The sequence below is a fragment of the Taurulus bubalis genome (genome assembly GCF_910589615.1).
Source record: "Taurulus bubalis genome assembly, chromosome: 6".
NCBI classification, from domain to species: Eukaryota; Metazoa; Chordata; class Actinopteri; order Perciformes; family Cottidae; genus Taurulus; species Taurulus bubalis.
Window position 1 is genome coordinate 10,116,020 of NC_136594.1, and position 19,384 is coordinate 10,135,403.

A 19,384-nucleotide genomic window follows, 5' to 3' on the forward strand; every position below is an offset into this window, starting at 1 on the left:
TTTATTCAGTCACATTAAATCAGTTTGACTGAGGGAAAGGTTAAGGTTTATAACTTAAGATTTTAATGTAACTTTTACTTTGAACTACAGCGGTGTCTTGACCGAATTGTTTGCAATTATATGTATATATATATATATATATATATATATATATATATATATATATATATATATATATATATATATATATACACAATGATATGTGTATGTCTGTGAAACCAGTACAAAAAGAGCAGGGTTGTCATATTTTGTTTGAATGTAAAAATACTTTACAGTGAAGAATCAGAGTAACCATGACAACAACAGCTGAGGTGGTGACGTCATCAAGTCAGCTGCTGTTCCAATTGCAGAAAGACCGTCCTGCTTTCTCCTGTCCTTGAGAGTCTGGACTCCCAAGTCCAGACTCCCAAGACCAGACTCCAGAAGTTCACAAGCCAAGACCTGTGTACTTGGTATTGAGAAACGGCCTCTCTCTCTCTCTCTGGACCAAACACACTGGGGTTGTGGCTCAGGTTAACCAATCACAGCAAAGTGAGCTCGCTTAAAACCGGACCTTTAGCAGATTGAGGAGACTTCACCTCTCCAACACATGACGAAGCTATAAATGATTAATCGAACACAAATTATGTTTTGTTAGAAGAGGATAGATTCAATATTGCTCATGTTTCTTCAAATTGTTAGGGCCCCCTCCTTTACACTTGTGGTCTGTGTCCTGTTTGCTGTCTCTTTTCTGTCTCTCAGGATGTTGATCGCCAGCTGATGAGCCCCAGCTGAGTCTGGTGTGGCTCCAGCTTGAAAGTCTCTTCCAGCTAATTCAACTGCTGTTTGGTTTTTGTTTGCTCCACACATGCTGGCATCACTGACTATAGACTTTAAGTTTAGTTTATGTATTCTTTAGCTTAATGTGGTTATTTATTACTTTTAACTCGTCCGGTCTCCCATTCATTGAGGTGGGTTGTAACAAAATGAAAAAGTCTCTTTTGAGGTTTCATCAATCGAACAAATAGGGCCACATTATTTCAGTTTTGATAGTCACTCATTATGTCAATTAGGAGAAGGACATGAATGAATGGGGAAATCAGACACTTGAGAGGATTTCTCCAATGCCTGGTATTGTTATGTGTTTTACTTATAATTAAACTTAAACTAATGCAGTCTAATACACAGGCCTGCATAAACCGAACTTTCAAGCAGGAAACTGTTAATTAGACTTTGCTAGTTGAACCTAATAAACTGGTAACTGAAATGTTCTCGTAGTTCCCCTACTAACTGAGAAGCTACATGGATTGGATTATGAAAGTATTATGAAACAAGCCCCGTCACTGCCAAACTGCTGAGAGGCCGAGCCCGCTGTGACACAAAGTTCTTATCTGATACATAATGAACTTCAGTCACATGCTCAAGTCACTACTCTCCGCCTTTTAAACCACTTTTAAAAAAAAGTCAGTGTCCTCTTTCACAAAAATGTGCAAAGTAGCCGTTATTAACAAATCATCAATTGACAGCAAGATATAATACATTTTATAAAAAACAAATGAGCAAATACTTTATAATAACGCTATCACAAAAGTGAAAGGGCAGTGTGATGAAGCTATAAAAACATGTTTAGCTAATCAGTTTCAAACACTCACTGTTCACGCATCCCATTGGCTCCAATGAACCAACTGATAAGTGCTTCATTATGACGTGGTGTGGGGCAGACTTCCTTTCTGATAAAGTAAATAATTACTGAATATTAAGTGTCAGATACAGGACAGAAGGCAGACCTTCTTACTGTACTGAATGTGAATGGATATCGTGATGATTTGAAGGTGAGAAATTACCATTTTAAAATATTAACTATATTTTAGAGATACTTTTGGAAACCACAATTTGGATGACAAGATACTGATGTCACAGTCTCAGAGAGTGGGAAGTAAAATAGTTGTTTTTCTAAAATGTGCCTGGACTGTGGGGTAAATTGAACATTGACTTTCTGACAGTCTGTGGACTTTGATTTGACCCTTGCAGGAGTACACAGTAACGCCTCTCTGTAGATGTCGTAAAAAAGCCAGCCAGAGAATATATAAATACAGAGCTAAAGATGCATCTTTCCTTTCTGCAGAGAAGCACCTTTTATGGATTATAATCTGGCCAATCAAATCCTGCCCGGTAATAAACTACTGAGGATCAAAGGAAGCCTTACATTTTAGACTCACAATGTAAGTATGTTTTAGTTTTTTTTATCATCAATATACACTTTGATTGTTGCATCATAAAAGATTCACTAGTGTTTCAATTGAACATGTGAATGATTAGTATATGAAATGTATATGGTGGTTTTATCCTGGTAATTTGCTCTGATTGTGTGTTTCTGTCTGTTGGTGCTTATCTGTAAATCCAGCATTAGGAAACATGGTGGGATTTAAACCCTCAGATGTTCCCCCTCCACTGGGGGTGAAGATGGCGAGTGCTGGGGCTGCAGCATGTGTTGCTGACCTTTTCACATTTCCCCTGGACACAGCCAAAGTCAGACTACAGGTATGTTCATGAAAAAAAACATTGTTAACTCATCTCCAGAATCACATAGCATGCTTCCATCACATTAACTGCAATGCAACGGATATCTTTTGATAATGATCTTTAGTTCTTCTCCCTTTGGTCTCTACTATGTTGGAACACAGCGTGATGTTGGCTGCTATTGACTGAGAGCAGCTTGAGCTTTTCACTTTGTCCACTTTCTTCCCCCAAAATGAATTGCACTCATTAACATTTCTGTGGCAACACGCTGCCCCATTTAGTCTAAATGTTCTCTACTTTTGTTCTGTGAAGCTGGTTTTAGCCTTGAATACAATCTGAATCTGTGACCCCAGATTCAGGGAGAGATGAAGGGAGTGGAGGGCATCCGCTACAGAGGGGTGTTTGGGACGATCAGCACCATGATCCGAACAGAGGGCCCCAAGTCTCTGTACAACGGGCTGATAGCGGGGCTGCAGAGACAAGTGTGCTTCGCCTCCATCAGAATTGGCCTCTACGACACTGTCAAAGATTTCTACACTGGTGGCAAAGACAGTGAGTGGTTACTTTTGAAGTCCATGCAGGAGCCACAGTAGAAGGATCCCTTATCCAGCACTGACAGAAGTGCAACAGCTTCTGTCTGTACAATATAAATAGGGGTAATAGCAATGTTAATATTGGCATATAATTACACCACCAAGTAAATTAAGTACACAACATGTAATATTAAGTCAATATTAGGTGCAATAATAGTTTAGAGTAAAGTGTAATGTATAAAGATCTGAGGGTATTAACATTGATTGGTGTTTTAATTAAGAGTTAAGACTCACATTTAGAGATAGCATGCGTGAAAATATCTCATGCACATGCACATACAAAAATATAGACAGTAAAGTACCTAAAAGCTGTACTTGATTGCAATAATTGAGTAGATGTACTTCCCTTCCAGACGCCAGTATACTGGTACGAATCCTGGCTGGCTGCACTACAGGCGCCATGGCGGTGTCATTTGCACAGCCCACTGATGTAGTCAAGGTTCGATTCCAAGCCCAGATGAACCTGGACGGTGTGGCTCGGCGGTACACCGGCACCATGCAGGCCTACAAACACATCTTCCAGAATGAGGGCATACGTGGACTCTGGAAAGGTGCCATTTAGGTTAAGAGTTACTCATTGGGGTCTCTCTCGCCTGCCATGAAAATAAGACCCAGAAATGATGTATAAATGATTACTGATAAAAAAAAAACTAAAATAAGTTCTGATTATTTTCTGGCTTCTTCAGGCACACTACCTAACATCACAAGAAATGCGCTCGTCAACTGCACAGAGCTGGTTACATACGACCTCATCAAGGAGGCCCTCCTTAGACACAAACTGATGTCAGGTGAGTGAGAGAGCTCATGCACGTGTGCCTGGGTTTTACACACACACACACACACACACACACACACACACACACACACACACACACACACACACACACACACACACACACAGAGACAGCTGATTGGGTTAGAGATCCACCCACCCCTCTCACCCCTTCAACTCCCCCACAGCTGATAACAGCACTCAGGCTGGTACAGGACATAGTGTATTTTCCACTCACTGTGCTGTAAATATAGTAGTTAATACATAATTGATCTCAATCATTTGTATTGCCCGATTCACAAAGTTATATAATCTGCTGACATGAGTTTCTATGCCATTCGGCTCAGAACAAAGGCCCTCCGTTTACTCATTTATGATCTTTAGTTAATTTGTTCACAATCTTTCTCTCCACAGACACTCTTCCTTGCCACTTTGTATCCGCGTTTGGTGCCGGCTTTGTCACCACGGTGATCGCTTCCCCAGTAGATGTGGTGAAAACTAGATACATGAACTCTCCACCTGGTCAGTACAGGAGTGCTATCAACTGTGCCTGGACCATGATGACTAAAGAGGGGCCGTCGGCGTTCTACAAAGGGTGAGCTCCTCCTCTCTGACCCCAGCACGCACACATTTGTTTGTGGATATTTGTACTTGTATGTTTTAAGCAATGCTGCATTTGAGGATCTGTTTTAGCTTTCATTTTCTCTGTTTCCTGTAGATTTGTGCCCTCATTTCTGAGGTTGGGATCGTGGAACGTTGTGATGTTTGTCTCATTCGAACAAATCAAGAGAGCCATGATGGTCACGAAGAAGAGGATAGAGGACAGAAATTAAGAATCTCATTTGACAGTTTGACTGAAAAATCTGAACCACCACTGGGTTAGAACATCGATGAAGAAATATCAATTCACATGTTTTTCTTTTTTTCGTCTTCTGGTGACAAAGAAGAAACCCCTTTGTTGAAAAAGGAATATTGGAGTTAAGTGTACCTTGTATTTGTGTTCATGTTGAAATTAAAAAGGTGCAGTTCTATCTTTATATTTATCATTTTTCATGATGAACCCATTTGCAATTTTATGGGAGTGAATGGTGCCAACACTCGGTTTGAGAACCCACTTTTGGGAAGTTGAGTCTGCACTTTAATATCTGTGAATCTAAATCTGTCCAACATACAGTGTATGCAGCTTACAGCAGTGCACCTTTAAATAATACTGGTGCCATGAGTACAATGTTAAACAGGTTTATGTGAACTCCAAATATGTTTCACTTGTATTACAGACCCTGTGCTTGCTTTTGAACTTGTGCCATCACTTTCACCACAAAAAAACAACACATTTCAAAACATTAAAATGTGTATTTATTACCTTTGAGTCAAAAGAGTTAATCATTACATACCTTCCTCAAAAGCAAATCACAGAATAAAAATGCAGTCTTCAGACATTTCATAAATTTATGAAAATGGAGGTAAACAACCAGTTTGAGCTCCCCAAAACCAATATTACAGGATACAGATGCCATCAACAGGGACATATTAGAACATGCAAAAATCTAGCCGTGGTCTCTGGACATAACAATTACATTCCAGAGCGGAACAAGTGTGAGAACACATAAGTCTTGCTGAAATAAATACAAACAAGACAGCTACAAATATGCTAGTTAATTGCCATTTTTCAATAACTGTCTTTTAACTGCAACAAATTGGCAGTGTGCTCACTGAAAGTGCTTAAATCCTCACAAAAGACAGACCATTGATCTCTACAGTCCTCTGCAGCAGCTCTCATTTCTTCTTCTCAAAAGGTTAAACACTGGAATGGTCATTTTTGAGGTACGGAGCGTAGATTAGTGCTCTATTATAAAAGCCTTTACTCTCACAGTAACAAGATGAACAGAGTTTAAACATTGGACCACAATACCAAATATATGAGGATTCATTTCTTTGAATTATGAGTGACCAAACCGCTTCAGTCTGATTTTGATGTTTTTAATGTTCAGCATCGCATCTTGCCTTTCTCTACCCAATCAAACAAAGTCAGAGGTGAGGAAATATTTCTGAATAACGTCAGTTTTTAGAACAGACAGTCAGTGTGAGGATCACATCAGGCTCCTGTAGATGTGTCTTGACCTTGTCATGGAATTTTTCTCTGTACCGATTGAACTCCATGATGCTTTCTGGTTCTTCTGCAACCCAGAATTTATCAAATTCATATGCCAGATAACCTAGAAAAGAAGAAACTCACATTTGAGCGAAATCTTGATAAAAGCAGAAAACAAAATTGTAACTTCTATTTAGTTTTGTATTTTTCTGAAAACTGATTTACTTCACTCACAGTATAGCTGATGAAAGTGTCGGAGCTCAGGTGTGCCCAGTACTGTATTGTAGAAATGAGGTTTCAAAGCACCGCTCTTCAGGAGACTGTAGGCCATCTCTGTCAAGTTAATCCCAACGATGGCATATGAATACCTGCAATATGAAGAATGCAAAATTAGCTTTCAGTGCATGCCAAAAGTGACTGAATATAGAAAGTGAATGTTTTAGGAAGATCGAAGTTTGCCAATATTCCACGAACATATATAAATGTATCTTACCCTAGTTTAGGATGGTTTGCATGAGACAACACCTGACGAGCCTCCTCTGTGTAGTTTTCACTGAAAAAACTGGATCAAAAACATTTCAGTATAATAATTGTTTAAACAAAAAATATCACGTTCACCACTATTCTTTGTACTTGCTGGCAATAACTACATAACCCTTAAAAAGGTGAACTAAAAAAAATGCTGAAGCTGAAAAATGCTGAAGCCATTTATTAAATGCTTCTTTTGGTTCAATTACTGTTTATCCGTGTGGGTAGCATAGCCTCTGTGTGATCTGACAAAGGCACAATTGTCCACTGTTTGTCAACACGTTGCATGGACTCAGTGTTTTGTCATAGCGATAACTGCCCCCCGTAATACTAATTAGGGGTCCGATAACTCCAAAGTCTGTTTTTTCCTTTGTTTGGGAAGTGACGGTTTGTTATGCAATGTAGGCTGCGAGAGGGAAAACACACATGCATGGCTCCACACAGATAAATCATTAACAGGGACCGGCAAAGCCTCGTTGTATCTATGCCTGGTTTAATGTTCAGACATAGATCCTAAAAGGTTTGACAATGCAGCTTTTTCCGAGTGTATAGTTCTAAATATGGCACTGATTATGTGTGTGCAAATTATCCAAAACAATGAAGTGAATATGTATTTAGATACACATTTCCACTTTGCATTTCTTAATAAGAATGTGTGGAATAAACATTGGAGCAAACAGAGTATGAATTACGGCTGGCTGTGTGGATTCCCTCATCAGTTTGGGATTTAATTCTCAGGCTTATATTGACACATCTGGAAAATAAGTTTGGTTTGCTCGGTCAGCTTTCTGTATCGGTGCCGTGTCTCATCGTTTCCAAAAGTCAAAAAAGGTCAAAGGTAAATTAACTGTTGATAGTGTAGTGATGTGATCTGCAGCTCATAAGAATACAGTTAATACATGTCTCATTGTTGTTCATGGAGGACTCACACAAGATTGATTAGGCCCAGCATTCCCATTCCTCTGAAGTCAGTCTTGGGGTCGTCTCCTTGGAATCCAATGTCTCCCCACTGTTTGGTTATCCTCGAGTCCAGTTTGACTGATGGCATCAACAGGTCCCACAGCTGAGAGTGCAAATCATTCTAGGGTTACACATTTTTATTGCCGCTGTACAGGGTTATAGGTCCAATCATTTTGTAGCTACAAATGTCTGTCAATCAAATCACAGAAATCCACTAGGACTGATCCAGACATACATATACTTCAGACATAAACTGATTTATTGTGTGGAACAGTCATAGGGCAGATACAACATATGATCAACTGGATCCAGAAGCAGTAACACACACCTTCAACAGCATGGCCTCATGTCCTTGGTTTTCCGAGTTGAAGACTTCCTTTCTTAAATCTTCCACAGATATATACAGGCTGCTGTTTCCTGTTATTTGTAACAGACAGATGTGGAGGCTTTCCTTGAAGCTAAAAAGGTAGAGAGATAAAACAAACAATTAATATGTTGAGACAATAATGTAACTTACAATACTCTTTATGATGATTTGAAAATAAAATAATTGTTGATAAAAAGCAACCTCAAAATAGCAGATAAATATTCTTACAGTGGATCTTTCTGGGGTTTGACATTCTTCTCTTTCATAATTTGAGCGACACATTGCTCTAAATTGTCCTTGTTTGTTTCCAAAGCTCCGGTTAAAACCTACAGAGGAGAAAAGCACAGGGGAGGAGGAGGTAGTCACAGAAAATGTCCGATACAATGAGCTACCAAACAGAGAATTGCTGCAGTATAATCTCTGCTGTCAGCCACAGCAGAGAAATACCTTTCAAAGAAAGACGACAAAGCCCTTTTGTTTCTACACTGAATGGACTGTTGTTCGGAAAATGCTTACCCAGCTATAAATGACAAGAAGAGTCAATTCATCTAAACTGGGCAAGTGTAGGAAAGATAAGGACTGATTAAGCTCACAGGATATGTGTTTATTGGAGTTCACACATTCAATAGCCAAACACATAATGAACACGTCAGTAGTTTAGAAAGGGGCGTTTCCTTTGCTCTTCTCTGTGGGACCACATAGTTTAAACATCAATAAATCAGGCTTTCATTTTACATCTGCACTGGGATTACCATCCAGATTTACAACAACAGATCACATGCTTCACTCCTTCAATCCTGGTGTCTTAATAGTGACTCCTACAACACGCTGCTTGTCTAATAGCTCAAATATAATATTGCTGCAATTCTGACCCTATTAGTATTGTTCAGGGTCTCAGGTCCACCTAACAAAGACTGCTTGTCATCGCACTGTCCCGACTCAAACAGTATGGGAACAGACGAACAAACGCTTTTGGTGTATCTTTTAAGATCTCACGTCTTTTCATTTTGATTAAGATACCTGCTTTTATGAGCCATTCTTGCCCTACAATATTTTACTATGTATATACTGATGTGTATTGCATGTTTTGACTGTGTGTCTGTAGCCTCCGATTGTATATTATTTCCTTTTCTCTTTGTGCACTGTGAGGATAATGCACTTTTGTACATCTACAACTAATAATTCCTTCCATTAAAAATTCACCGATAAAGTTTATTTATTTTTAGGCAAGGGGGTTCATTATTTAGTCAATCAAATGCCAACAATAAAACAATCTCAGTAAATTCTTAATTCAAGCAAATCCTCAACTTTCTAAAAGCTATTCTTAGACCACAAATACTTAAACTGATCTTGGACATTGCCCGGAAGCAATCCTTGGCATCAGAAACAAAACCGTACCTATAACCCATTACCTAGAAAAAAGCTGTTTCTTACCTTGTTCTTTGATGCCTTCAGAGAATATTCTACAGCAGGACACAAGAGGCAGATTAATATATTTAAAAAACATGTATACTAGGAACAGGAAAAGTAAAACATTATTTGGGATTATTTAATTCACCTGCTTTTGTTGTCCTTGTAGCCCCCGGCTTGTATCCTGAACATATTCTCTGCAGCTCACATTTTCCTGTAGCCTGTCGGATGAACCACTTCAGCCAGTATCTCAGGATGGACGTGTAGATGTACGTCCAGATATACCCCAGCATCTTCTACAACATGGGCAGAGAAAAGACATTGGCTATATGAATTCAAGCAGACAAATTCAACTCAGCTTGCCATCAGCGATGAGCGGCCCTGTGTCTCGGGTAATTGGTACCTCTTTCATTTTTATTCTAGGATGCAATACACGCTGATTTGGTCTAAAGAACATCGGAAATATTACTACAATACAATACAATGATATCATACACAATTAATTGATTTACCATCATACCTAGTTGCCTATTAACTGAAACTGCAAGGTAGCTGTTTGTTACGATTTTCCTCTTTGATAGCGCTTATAGTCAGGGCCTGTGATTAGGGAAGCTTTTTTCAGCGGGAGCGATTCCTCTTGAAAAAAAGCGATCGACGAGGGCAACTCCCCCCGTCATTTGACATCAGAGAGATTTTCCCTCCAATTTTCAGAAGTTCTGGTTTAGGCTTAGACTTCTGGGGGAAATCTTAGGATACACTTCTCTCCTCTTCTCTCTCTCCTTCTGGATAAATTCATGTCTCTTCAATGCACATTACTAACTCTACTTCTTCCCCGGAGTCTTTGTGCTTTCTCGCCTCTCAAGTTTCCATGGATAGTGGCTGTGTCTGGAGCCGGTCCTGCCTCCTGAGACAGGGATGTCGTATGTGTAATAAAAGGACTAATAAAGGATTATTATTATTATTATTATTATATAAGGAACCTTCAGTCCCTCACTTTAATCAAAGCTTCTGTAACTGAATTTAAATAAAAGAATGAGAGCTGATGCTGCAGTATAACATCAGAGAGAGAACATCAAATACAGCAGTTTGATCACTTTACAGCATATTTCAGCAACAGCAATGTAACATCTGTATTTTGCCAGCAGGTTTAAGATAGATAGATGTCATAATAATAATAATAATACATTTAATTTATATAGCGCTTTTCCTAATACTCAAAGTCACAACATTTAAAATATCCTAAAAGCTATGCAATAAAAGAAATAGAATAAAACAAATAAAAACAATAAGAACATTGAACACAGTCATACATTAAAAGCAGTTCTGAAGAGGTGGGTTTTGATTTGTGATTTGAATGTGAAGAGGTCAGTGCAGTCTCGGATGAGTTTGGGGAAATTAGTTGGGGATAAATAAAGTATCCATCCATCTATACAGATTATTTAACGTATTTCCATGTTATAGCAACGGTTATTTATGTATTTACATGCGTTTGTCGGTCATGATTGTTTGTTCTCGTGAACGGCCGGGTGATACGTCATTTTGCCAAATTTTTGCCACCGCAAGGAATTGTGGGGCGGCATTATCTCCTCTCCTTTCGTAAAGGACGGTCCAGTGTTTCCTATGCTAAAGGAGCTGAGTAAGGAAGCATTGAAGCACCTTCACTTTGCATTTAGATCATTCGACCAGCACTTATCATGGCGGCCACTTGGATACTTCCCTGGTCATTGAATTTTACTCAGTTGGGAACCTTTCTAAGCAAAAAAGACTATTCTAACGCAGCCCAAGTAACTTCTACGATTTAGTGCAGTAAAAAACAACAACAATATATGTATTTTGAAAGTAGTAAAGTAGAAGTGCAAAGTAGCATAACAAGTGTATACAATAGTAAAGAAACACGTGCATCCGGTCAGTAAATGTACTCGCACCATAAACGTCATTATCGTGACTGAAACATGAGCGTCTCTGCCAGCAGAGACACAATAGATGAGTGGGTCAGCTGATCGTAAGTCACTCTTAACCTACAAACATTAAACCAACAATAAGACTGGATCATTACTGTGAAAAGGGAGTAGCTAGTAAGACGGGATCGCCACGCTGATAAGGGAGCAGCTGACGAGAGGAAACAATAGCGTTGTGGACGCTAGCACGAGGATGCTAACTTCAGACTTCAGTTTAGGTTGAGCTCCAAACATGAAGCGAGTTTAGTGGCGCATTAGCACACCAATAGCTGGTTGCCTCTGGCTTTAATAAGCCAGCTGCGCTAACGAGTTAGGTTAGCGGTTATATCAGCACGTACAGACGACAGTGAGCGGAGACTGTTCACCGCTTCAGACAACAGGTTGTCATCGTATTAACCCAACTGTTTGCTAACATGAGCTAACTGTTACCCTATAGGTAGTGGCGTAGTTCATATTATTGACGAGGAGCAAATGGCTGAAGTTACTCTTACCTTTCTGTCGCGGGGACAAATATATAATGATATCCAAATGTGTCCTCGCTTAACGTTACAAGCGACCTTCCGTGTGGTGAATTAAGGTTAGCAACGCTTCTCTTGACAACAGTGTGGCTCCGGTGCGTTCAGGATCCGACCGGACACGTGTGAAACCACGCACCGAAGATATTTAAAATGTTTAGATTACATCTATACTTACATTCAACCATTGCGTTTACATTTTTGTAATGTCTTTGTTTTTTAAAGAGCGGATGGTCTGCAATTTTTGAACAAAAATAATTGTGGATACACTCCCAGAAACTTAGTTTGAATTGATTGTTTATGTCAATTGGCATGACGTCTTTGAACGTAGCACAGGCCAGCCTTTCAGTGAGAGTGTGTTTTTAACAGGGCGACAGTGCCATCTACCGTTCAACCCGTAGTACTGTCGTATGCTACACAGCTACGTAGGAAAGCAGACGACCTCTCGTTCAAATACTGTGTTTATTAAGCATTAGCTGGATAGTAGATCTAGATCAGTGGAGTGTTAACCAACTGACTTACCATTAATCAAAGTGTGTGTGACAGATACACAGAAACTGATTGTCCTTTTTTTTTAATTAATCTTCAGATACATTGGGTTGAAACTAATAGAACCCAATTCAGCCCAAAATTTGCCTTTCCCAATTTTACCACAAGATGATGCCGTATCCACAATGTGACTGTGTTAGATTAAATTGAAAGTCTATTTTTAAACTGCACCAATCATTTGGCTGGACGTCTCAATTACTCTATACAGATATAATGGACTTAGAGTGTTATACTTCCTGTGTCATATTACATAAACACCCTGTTTACAATGCAACAAACTACTCTTTTTATTAAATATGTCTGGCATATCAGCAATGCATGCAGCCTATACTGAGTTGCTCACCAATGGTGCACTCGACTGTAATTAGGTTTTGGTCTACCTTTTCAACTAATCAGTCCCTCTGGGCTTTTAAAGGGCAGGAGGTCTACAATTACTGCATTCCAAGAGGAGCTCCTATTTCAGAGGTATACATGAAAGCTATACATGATACAGTGTCCTGCATGTAGCAAGGGTTGGCAAAGAATGACGAGCTTTTGAAGAGAAAATACAAGCCGGTGTCCTTTGGTACAAGTATAGTCATTCTGACCAAACCAACCTAAATTACTAAATTAATTCCAAAATTAATGACAAAATAGTTTGTCAGTGCATAACAACCCACATGAGCTTTCCCTGATGGGTCCCTGTCAGCAGGATACATTGTGTAAGATCCTTCTAAATTGTGTCTTTTACAAAGATAATTATTACTGTTCAGTGTGTGTTTTCTGACGTCATTATAGTTTATTAAGGGCCCTGTCAAGGAATAGGATCCAAATGCAGACAATGAAGAAGAAATGAGCAGTACAGGAATGTAATCACTAAATGGAGACAGAGAAGCTTACTGAAACATACAAAGGGCAAAGGATCAAAACCATTGACATTCAGTTTAGTCGGCATGTTTAGATCTACGTTCCTGTCTCTGGAGGAAGCTTTCCAAAGTTTCAAAAATGGCTTTGATGATGTCAAGACAGTCAATTAAAATATAAAAAAGTGTGGACTGCTGGTAGGCATATAGAGAAACTCATGCTGTTGATTTCTCTTGTCAGCAACGTTTCGACCAGACACACTGACTAATCGCCTTCACACACCTGATGGGAACCAATTATTTTCTTATATGCTACTGTATGGAATGGCTTGAAACCACTCAGATGTCTCTCTAATTGCCTTTCATGATATGATCGTATGCTGTGCTACCAGTTTAGAAATGCCACTGTCCAATTTTAACAATTTCTCTGCAGCGGTGAACCACAAAATGCATTAAAAATGTACAATGCCTGATGACTAGTTCTAATGGGAAGTATTTACTTAAACTTTTCATGTAAGGGTCAGGGTGTTTATCTTATTATCTTATGTGTTGCAACCCTTTTGTCCACATCACACATGTTTTAATGCAGCTATTCTGTCGTCCACAAAGGGAAAGTTCCATATATTTGGATCAGATATCACATAAAAGTCAGCTAAACTGAAATAGCTGCATCTTTGAGAGAGCAGGACTCGCCTTCTATTAATGTCTTGATTATATGTTATATATTCAGCCTAACAGACACACAGAGTAATGTCTTTATTTTTCAGATGTTTTGAGATTTTGTAATTTAAAGGTACCTGAATCTACTCAGAAACATTATCTGATATTCCCCATACTGTACACAGCACACACGCTAAGATCTTCTAAATCCATACAGGAATGATACAAAGAGACACAGCAAAATAAATGGCATGTGCTCTTGAAATGGTACTGGCTGCATCTGCTGCTAGCATCTAAAAGTAATCAATTTTAAATGCATGTGACGCTCCTGTGGATGCCTGCGGCTGATGCTGCACTGCCTCCATTCTCCCCCCATTCATCCATTCATCTGGTTTACTCTCCTGCACCACGTTGCCTGCATGCGCTGGACCAGTTCAATCTGGGATGGCACACACACATACCACGAGAGGTCCATTTTGTGAAAGGTCCACTTTTTCTAAGCATGAATCAAGGCAAGCCTAATAAAGAGCGCAGAGAGAGGATCCATCAGTCGGACCGCGGTGACTCATTGCGCACGGTCAGTCAGTCAGGGGGCTTGAATTTTGCGCTTCGCAGTTCAGGATCGATACCTCTAAAGAGCCATATTCTCGTGGAAGGCGTGGCTTGGTGTCACCGACATAGAGTTGGTTTTCCATATTAATTTATAGGATTTAGCCTCACTGACACGGACGCGCAAGCGGCACCCAAAGGAACGGGACATATAGCGCCTCTCAAGGTAAGCCACCCTCCTCTTCCTCCTTAGACTGTGGATTCCTTTGTGTCAGATGTTAATATTGGTCCGCAAGGTCATATCAAATCGGCAAACATCAGTGGCCTCTGAGATGTTGGGGTGGGACAGAGCTGCAAATGTTGGCTACATGACATAGATCTTAATTGGCCCGGATAGGTATTGTGCGATCACTTTAATGCACACACTCTGTCAATTGTGTTGCAATTCTCTGAAAGTGTTGCAGGCAAATGACACCAGGGCGTTTCATTGTTGAATATCTCATTTGCAGGCAGGATATGCTTTCCTTAAATATTTGCACTTTGACAACAGACGCGCAGATGCGTGGAGTGAGAGAGAGCAGAGAACAGAGAGAGCTACCTGTCTGTGGCCCAAAACTGCATTCTGAGTCACATTTAAACATTATTATTTCAGGTTACCAAGCACAGTAAGGGAAACAATATTATTTATTCTTAAAAACATATATCATGTTTGTTGTTGTGATGATGCTTGTTGTGAGAAAAAGGGAGTATCTGAAAAGACGAAACTGGGTTTAACCTCAGCATGTCACTGAAATGGAAATGGCCAACTTGCTCCCTGTGGACCACTGAATTATCAATTGGTGATTCGTCCTCCTCTTTTTTTATGATTAACGACGTCTTGATCACAGCGCAAATAATTTGTCTGACTCCAACGAATCAGATGCTTCAAACGTCTGACACATTACTTGCAGAATTGGCCCAGATGCTTTGACACTTTTAGGAGACAGATATGGAGTCATTCATCTGGTCTGAAATGAAGAGATTTGTGAAACTGAAGGTTAAATGCTTAGAATTTATATTGGATCATCACGATTTAAAAGATGATCTGAAGACACGTTATTGAAGATGGCTTTTCGGTTTATATTTCACTAAACGTGGCATCACAGAAAAAAGGATTGTTATTTTGAAAATTAATAATTGTATTCAGGCAACACAATTTGCAGGATTATTTTATCTAAATGTGTTTTAAGATGACATTGTTCAGTGTGCAATTCATAATAGAACACAGTTTTGAACAATTATATGGGTATACAGCCAGATCACATGGTTAACCCCCTTGTGTTTGCAACAACAAGTGGGTTGACTGTATACTCATTATACTGTTACACTGATTTGGAACCAGACAAGACTGTGAAGTTCTATTGAATGGTGAACATCTACCATTCAAAAACATCCTGCCAGCATCTGTTAGCACTTTCAGCCTACATGTCAAAGGCTTATTTCTAACTTTGCTTACTTTACTTCCAGGTTTGTAAACTCTGTTTCAGTTCACTTTATGCTATATGAAGTTATTCGTATTATTTAGTTACTTGTACATCCGGTCTATGTATTTTGTATTTGAAATTGATTTAACTCATTTAGTTGATGTTTATAAGTTATTCAAATTAAAAGATGGCACTTTCTTACAATTATTTGAATCATGTTTTAAGTTAAGTTATAGCCTCTTATCACATGCATCCTTCAAAGACATTTACAGTAACTAATCATCATCACGGTTCAAAGAAACAGCTTGTTGAAAAGACGAATGTGCGCCACATTGCTATGATTTGTATTTTTATTATATATTTTATTATATATGTTGTATATGTTATGATTCATCTGATCACTAGGCTTGCAGCCACATGTTTAATTTAAAGCAGTAGATGAATTAGGCAATTACGGGTCATTGATTTTTCTGGTGCTTTGCCTAATTCTAACATGGGTTATTAAATGAGTGTTAATGACTGTTCAAAGAAACCACCTGGAATGCTACACAAATGTAAATTACATAATGCTGATAGGCTCGCTCTACTATGTGAGTCTGATCTGATTATTTTGGTCTAAATCAAGATTTAAGTCTCGGAAAAGTGAAGCTCAATCACTAAAAATAAATCTGTCTATTTCTATTTTCCTCCTTTAGGGAATCACACAAAGTGACTGATCTTGCACATCCGTGTTCATCTTTGGATTACCACAACTTTGAAGTACTAAACCGTGAATCCGGCATGGGAACTAACCCAAAAAGGACAGTGACAGTCCAGATGCTGCCTCAGCTGGCTGCGGTGGACACGCTCGGCAATAAGGAACCAAATGCCAACTGGGCGACAGAGCCCCACCTTAAACTCTCTCAGGTTTGTCCAAAATCCCCCCTCACATCTCCTGACCCCAAACAGGACAACTCATCTCTGACTGCTTCTTCTACTAATAACGCCCCACACACCCAAAAAAAGCCTTCCAAGGGAGGTGAACCAGTTAACAGCACTGTGCCAGTCAAACCAGTACCAACTAATGGAAACCAGACAAAATTAGAGCTTGTGACAGGTCGTGATCAACAGATGCAAGACCTGTCTCCAACAGGCCAAGGAGTGGGTGAGGCAGGAGGCGACCAGAGGGATTCAAATGCTAATATGAAAATGCTAAGCATGGCTGATGAAAAGGATATCTGTAAGGCTGGTGTGTCGCCTGCTTTTTCAGCGTCAAAGGTCGACATGCAGACCAATGACTGCAGAATAAAAGGGCCGAATGCAGCAGAGAGTGCAAATCTGACACCCTCAGCCACAGCACGAGTGGACAGTAATAAAAATGTTTCTCCTAATAATAAAAATCTCAACAGCGCCTGTGATTTAATGCATACGGCATCTGAACCACAACGCGATAATGAAGCGAGCCTTTTAGCTCTCAAAGACAAGGACACAGCTGTACCAGAGGCATCTCAAGAGCCTGATCATATACGTAGCTGCTCACAAACCTCTGTGAGTCTGCAGGAAGCAGCCGATCCTAAACAAAGCATGGAAACTCCTGCAGCTCCTCTTAGCTCCACTACACCTTTGTCTAAGAGCAAAGATGCAGAGGCCGGGTTTACAAATAAGACTTCAAGTTCAACACGTCAAGAGAAGGATTTGCCACCATTAAAGAAACCACAAGTCTCCTCGGATAAACATCAGCCAGTGTCCTCACAGACGGACTCCTCCGCTCTGCCCCAGGCTACACAAACTATGCCGGCAAATGGACAGGTGGCAGAGGAAGCCAGCCAAACCGACACAGCTGTCTTTGAAGCGCAGCAGCAGCACGGCAAGCAGTACAGGGAGGCTTCGACGATGACCTTATCCCCGGCATCTGCACCGGTCAAGCAATGTCATGATATGGAGGTCCAGGCGGTGGCGAACACGTGCAGTAAGGCTGTGGCCACGAGTCCGAGTCTGCTGCCTTTTACTGTGCCTCGCCGGCTGAGTGGTGGTACAGTCCCCAGGGAGGCCACGCAGAGCCTGGCTGTAGTCTACCAGGTCGACGGGGGTGTGGGACTACATCAGATGGATATGAGCTCTGTATCCGCCTCCACTGATCCAAGGTCAGAGAGACTCACTGTTGAGGCAGAGATGTGCCCCAACCAAAATACCAGCGTGGTTTTCCACTCAGAAACTTTGTCCCAGCAGCAGGACAAAAGGCTGGGAGCCAAGCCTAAAGACCCCGGGTCAGCTCTCTGCAACACACAGCCGGTTTATCAAATCAACATAGATCACAGCCACCACAAGGAGCAAGAGACAGGTGACTCTCAAAATAAGACAGTGGTGCAGAAATCTGCAGCGAAAACAGCCAATGTCGAAGCTCTATCTCTCAAATCAGGAACAGCCCCCAAGACGGCCGGTGCTACCAAGCCTGGATCTGCTGACAGTCACAAAGCTGCGCCGTCAACAGCTGCTGTTACAACCAAGCCCAGCCAGGCCCTGCCAACAACAACAACAATAGCAACTAAGACCACGTCAAAGCCAGATCTCACCAAAAGAAAAGCTGAAAGTCCGAAACAAAAGGCTAAAGGTGGAAGTAAAGCCCAGAAGAAGGAGGCAAAGTCAAGCAAACAGAAGACAGAACTGGTGAAGAAGGAGGAAGAGGAGGACCAAAATGAAAAGGCCATCCACGATGTCGTCTGGGACGAACAGGGGATGACTTGGGAGGTCTACGGGGCTTCTGTGGACCCAGAGTCCCTTGGTTTTGCCATTCAGAGCCACTTGCAGTGCAAAATCAAGGAGCAAGAGAGGAAACTGACTGCCCAGACTTCCATCCGAAAGTCAGTCTCTGCAGTCGACTCTCCGGGACATGGCAGCATGAACAAAAGTAGGCAGCAGAACATTTTCAGGTCAATGCTGCAAAATGTCAGACGGCCCAACTGCTGCGTGCATCCCCCTCCCTCCTCCGTCCTCGAATAGCACAGCACAGAGGTAGCCAGTGTCAAACGCCAGCCTTTTCCTAGAGGTCACAATTGTTGTCCTACCTTCGTCATGATTGCGATGCCAAGTGAAAGCATTATTGGGGCGACGATCCCTGTAAGTATACTGGATTGTTGTAGCATAAAGAGTCAAACTGTTTGTGATGTTTGTGATCAAAGAAGGTAGGAATTAGAAATATAAAATGAACAACCCAAGACTTATTTTCTAGAAATAGATGAATGGAGAGCATTTCCAACAATTTTTAACTAACAGAGGCAATAATAGTGAAACGCATGTATATTAGTTACAATGGCAGTTGCGTGACTTAAACTGAAGTCCAGAACTTCAGCGTAAAAGGCACTGATCATGAGGTAGATGTACTACTTACTGTCGGAATATTTGTGCAAATATATTATACTAACATCTCATTGCATTTGGTACATTTGGTGTATGTTTTTGAGGTGTTTTTTTGGGGGCCCTATATTTATAAGATTGCTGTATTTTCTTTTCATGCACATTTATTTTTAGTGAGTAAATTACGTTGTGCAAAAAAGGGACTGTATGCATACATGCGCTGTTTAATCTCTGTCCTTCTTTGGTTTTCTATTAAAACAACAAAAAACTAAGTTGAGCTTTACATTTTCATTT

At 40.4% G+C, this 19,384-nt stretch overlaps 3 protein-coding genes across 3 annotated transcripts; 2 read left to right on the forward strand and 1 right to left on the reverse strand.

Moving 5' to 3' along the window:
* The first annotated feature begins 1,745 nt into the window (after positions 1-1,745).
* Positions 1,746-5,174, forward strand: ucp1 (uncoupling protein 1). Its single transcript, XM_079220059.1, has 8 exons — positions 1,746-1,811; positions 2,105-2,201; positions 2,384-2,520; positions 2,853-3,051; positions 3,446-3,643; positions 3,779-3,880; positions 4,279-4,459; positions 4,583-5,174. Exons 3-8 carry the CDS (start codon positions 2,395-2,397, stop codon positions 4,695-4,697), a joined length of 921 nt encoding a protein of 306 aa, XP_079076185.1. The 5' UTR covers positions 1,746-1,811; positions 2,105-2,201; positions 2,384-2,394; the 3' UTR covers positions 4,698-5,174.
* Positions 5,175-5,298: 124 nt separating this feature from the next.
* On the reverse strand, positions 5,299-9,525 carry elmod2 (ELMO/CED-12 domain containing 2). The gene is made up of 8 exons (XM_079219066.1): positions 9,370-9,525; positions 9,246-9,274; positions 8,040-8,137; positions 7,773-7,902; positions 7,414-7,547; positions 6,450-6,518; positions 6,191-6,324; positions 5,299-6,080 (listed from the first exon to the last, which is right to left on the reverse strand). Exons 1-8 carry the CDS (start codon positions 9,512-9,514, stop codon positions 5,923-5,925), a joined length of 897 nt encoding a protein of 298 aa, XP_079075192.1. The 5' UTR covers positions 9,515-9,525; the 3' UTR covers positions 5,299-5,922.
* A 7,012-nt stretch (positions 9,526-16,537) lies between these two features.
* On the forward strand, positions 16,538-18,736 carry gprin3b (GPRIN family member 3b; the record flags this gene model as incomplete). The annotated part of the gene is made up of 1 exon (XM_079220225.1): positions 16,538-18,736. One exon carries the CDS (start codon positions 16,538-16,540, stop codon positions 18,734-18,736), a length of 2,199 nt encoding a protein of 732 aa, XP_079076351.1.
* Between the last annotated feature and the right edge of the window lie 648 nt (positions 18,737-19,384).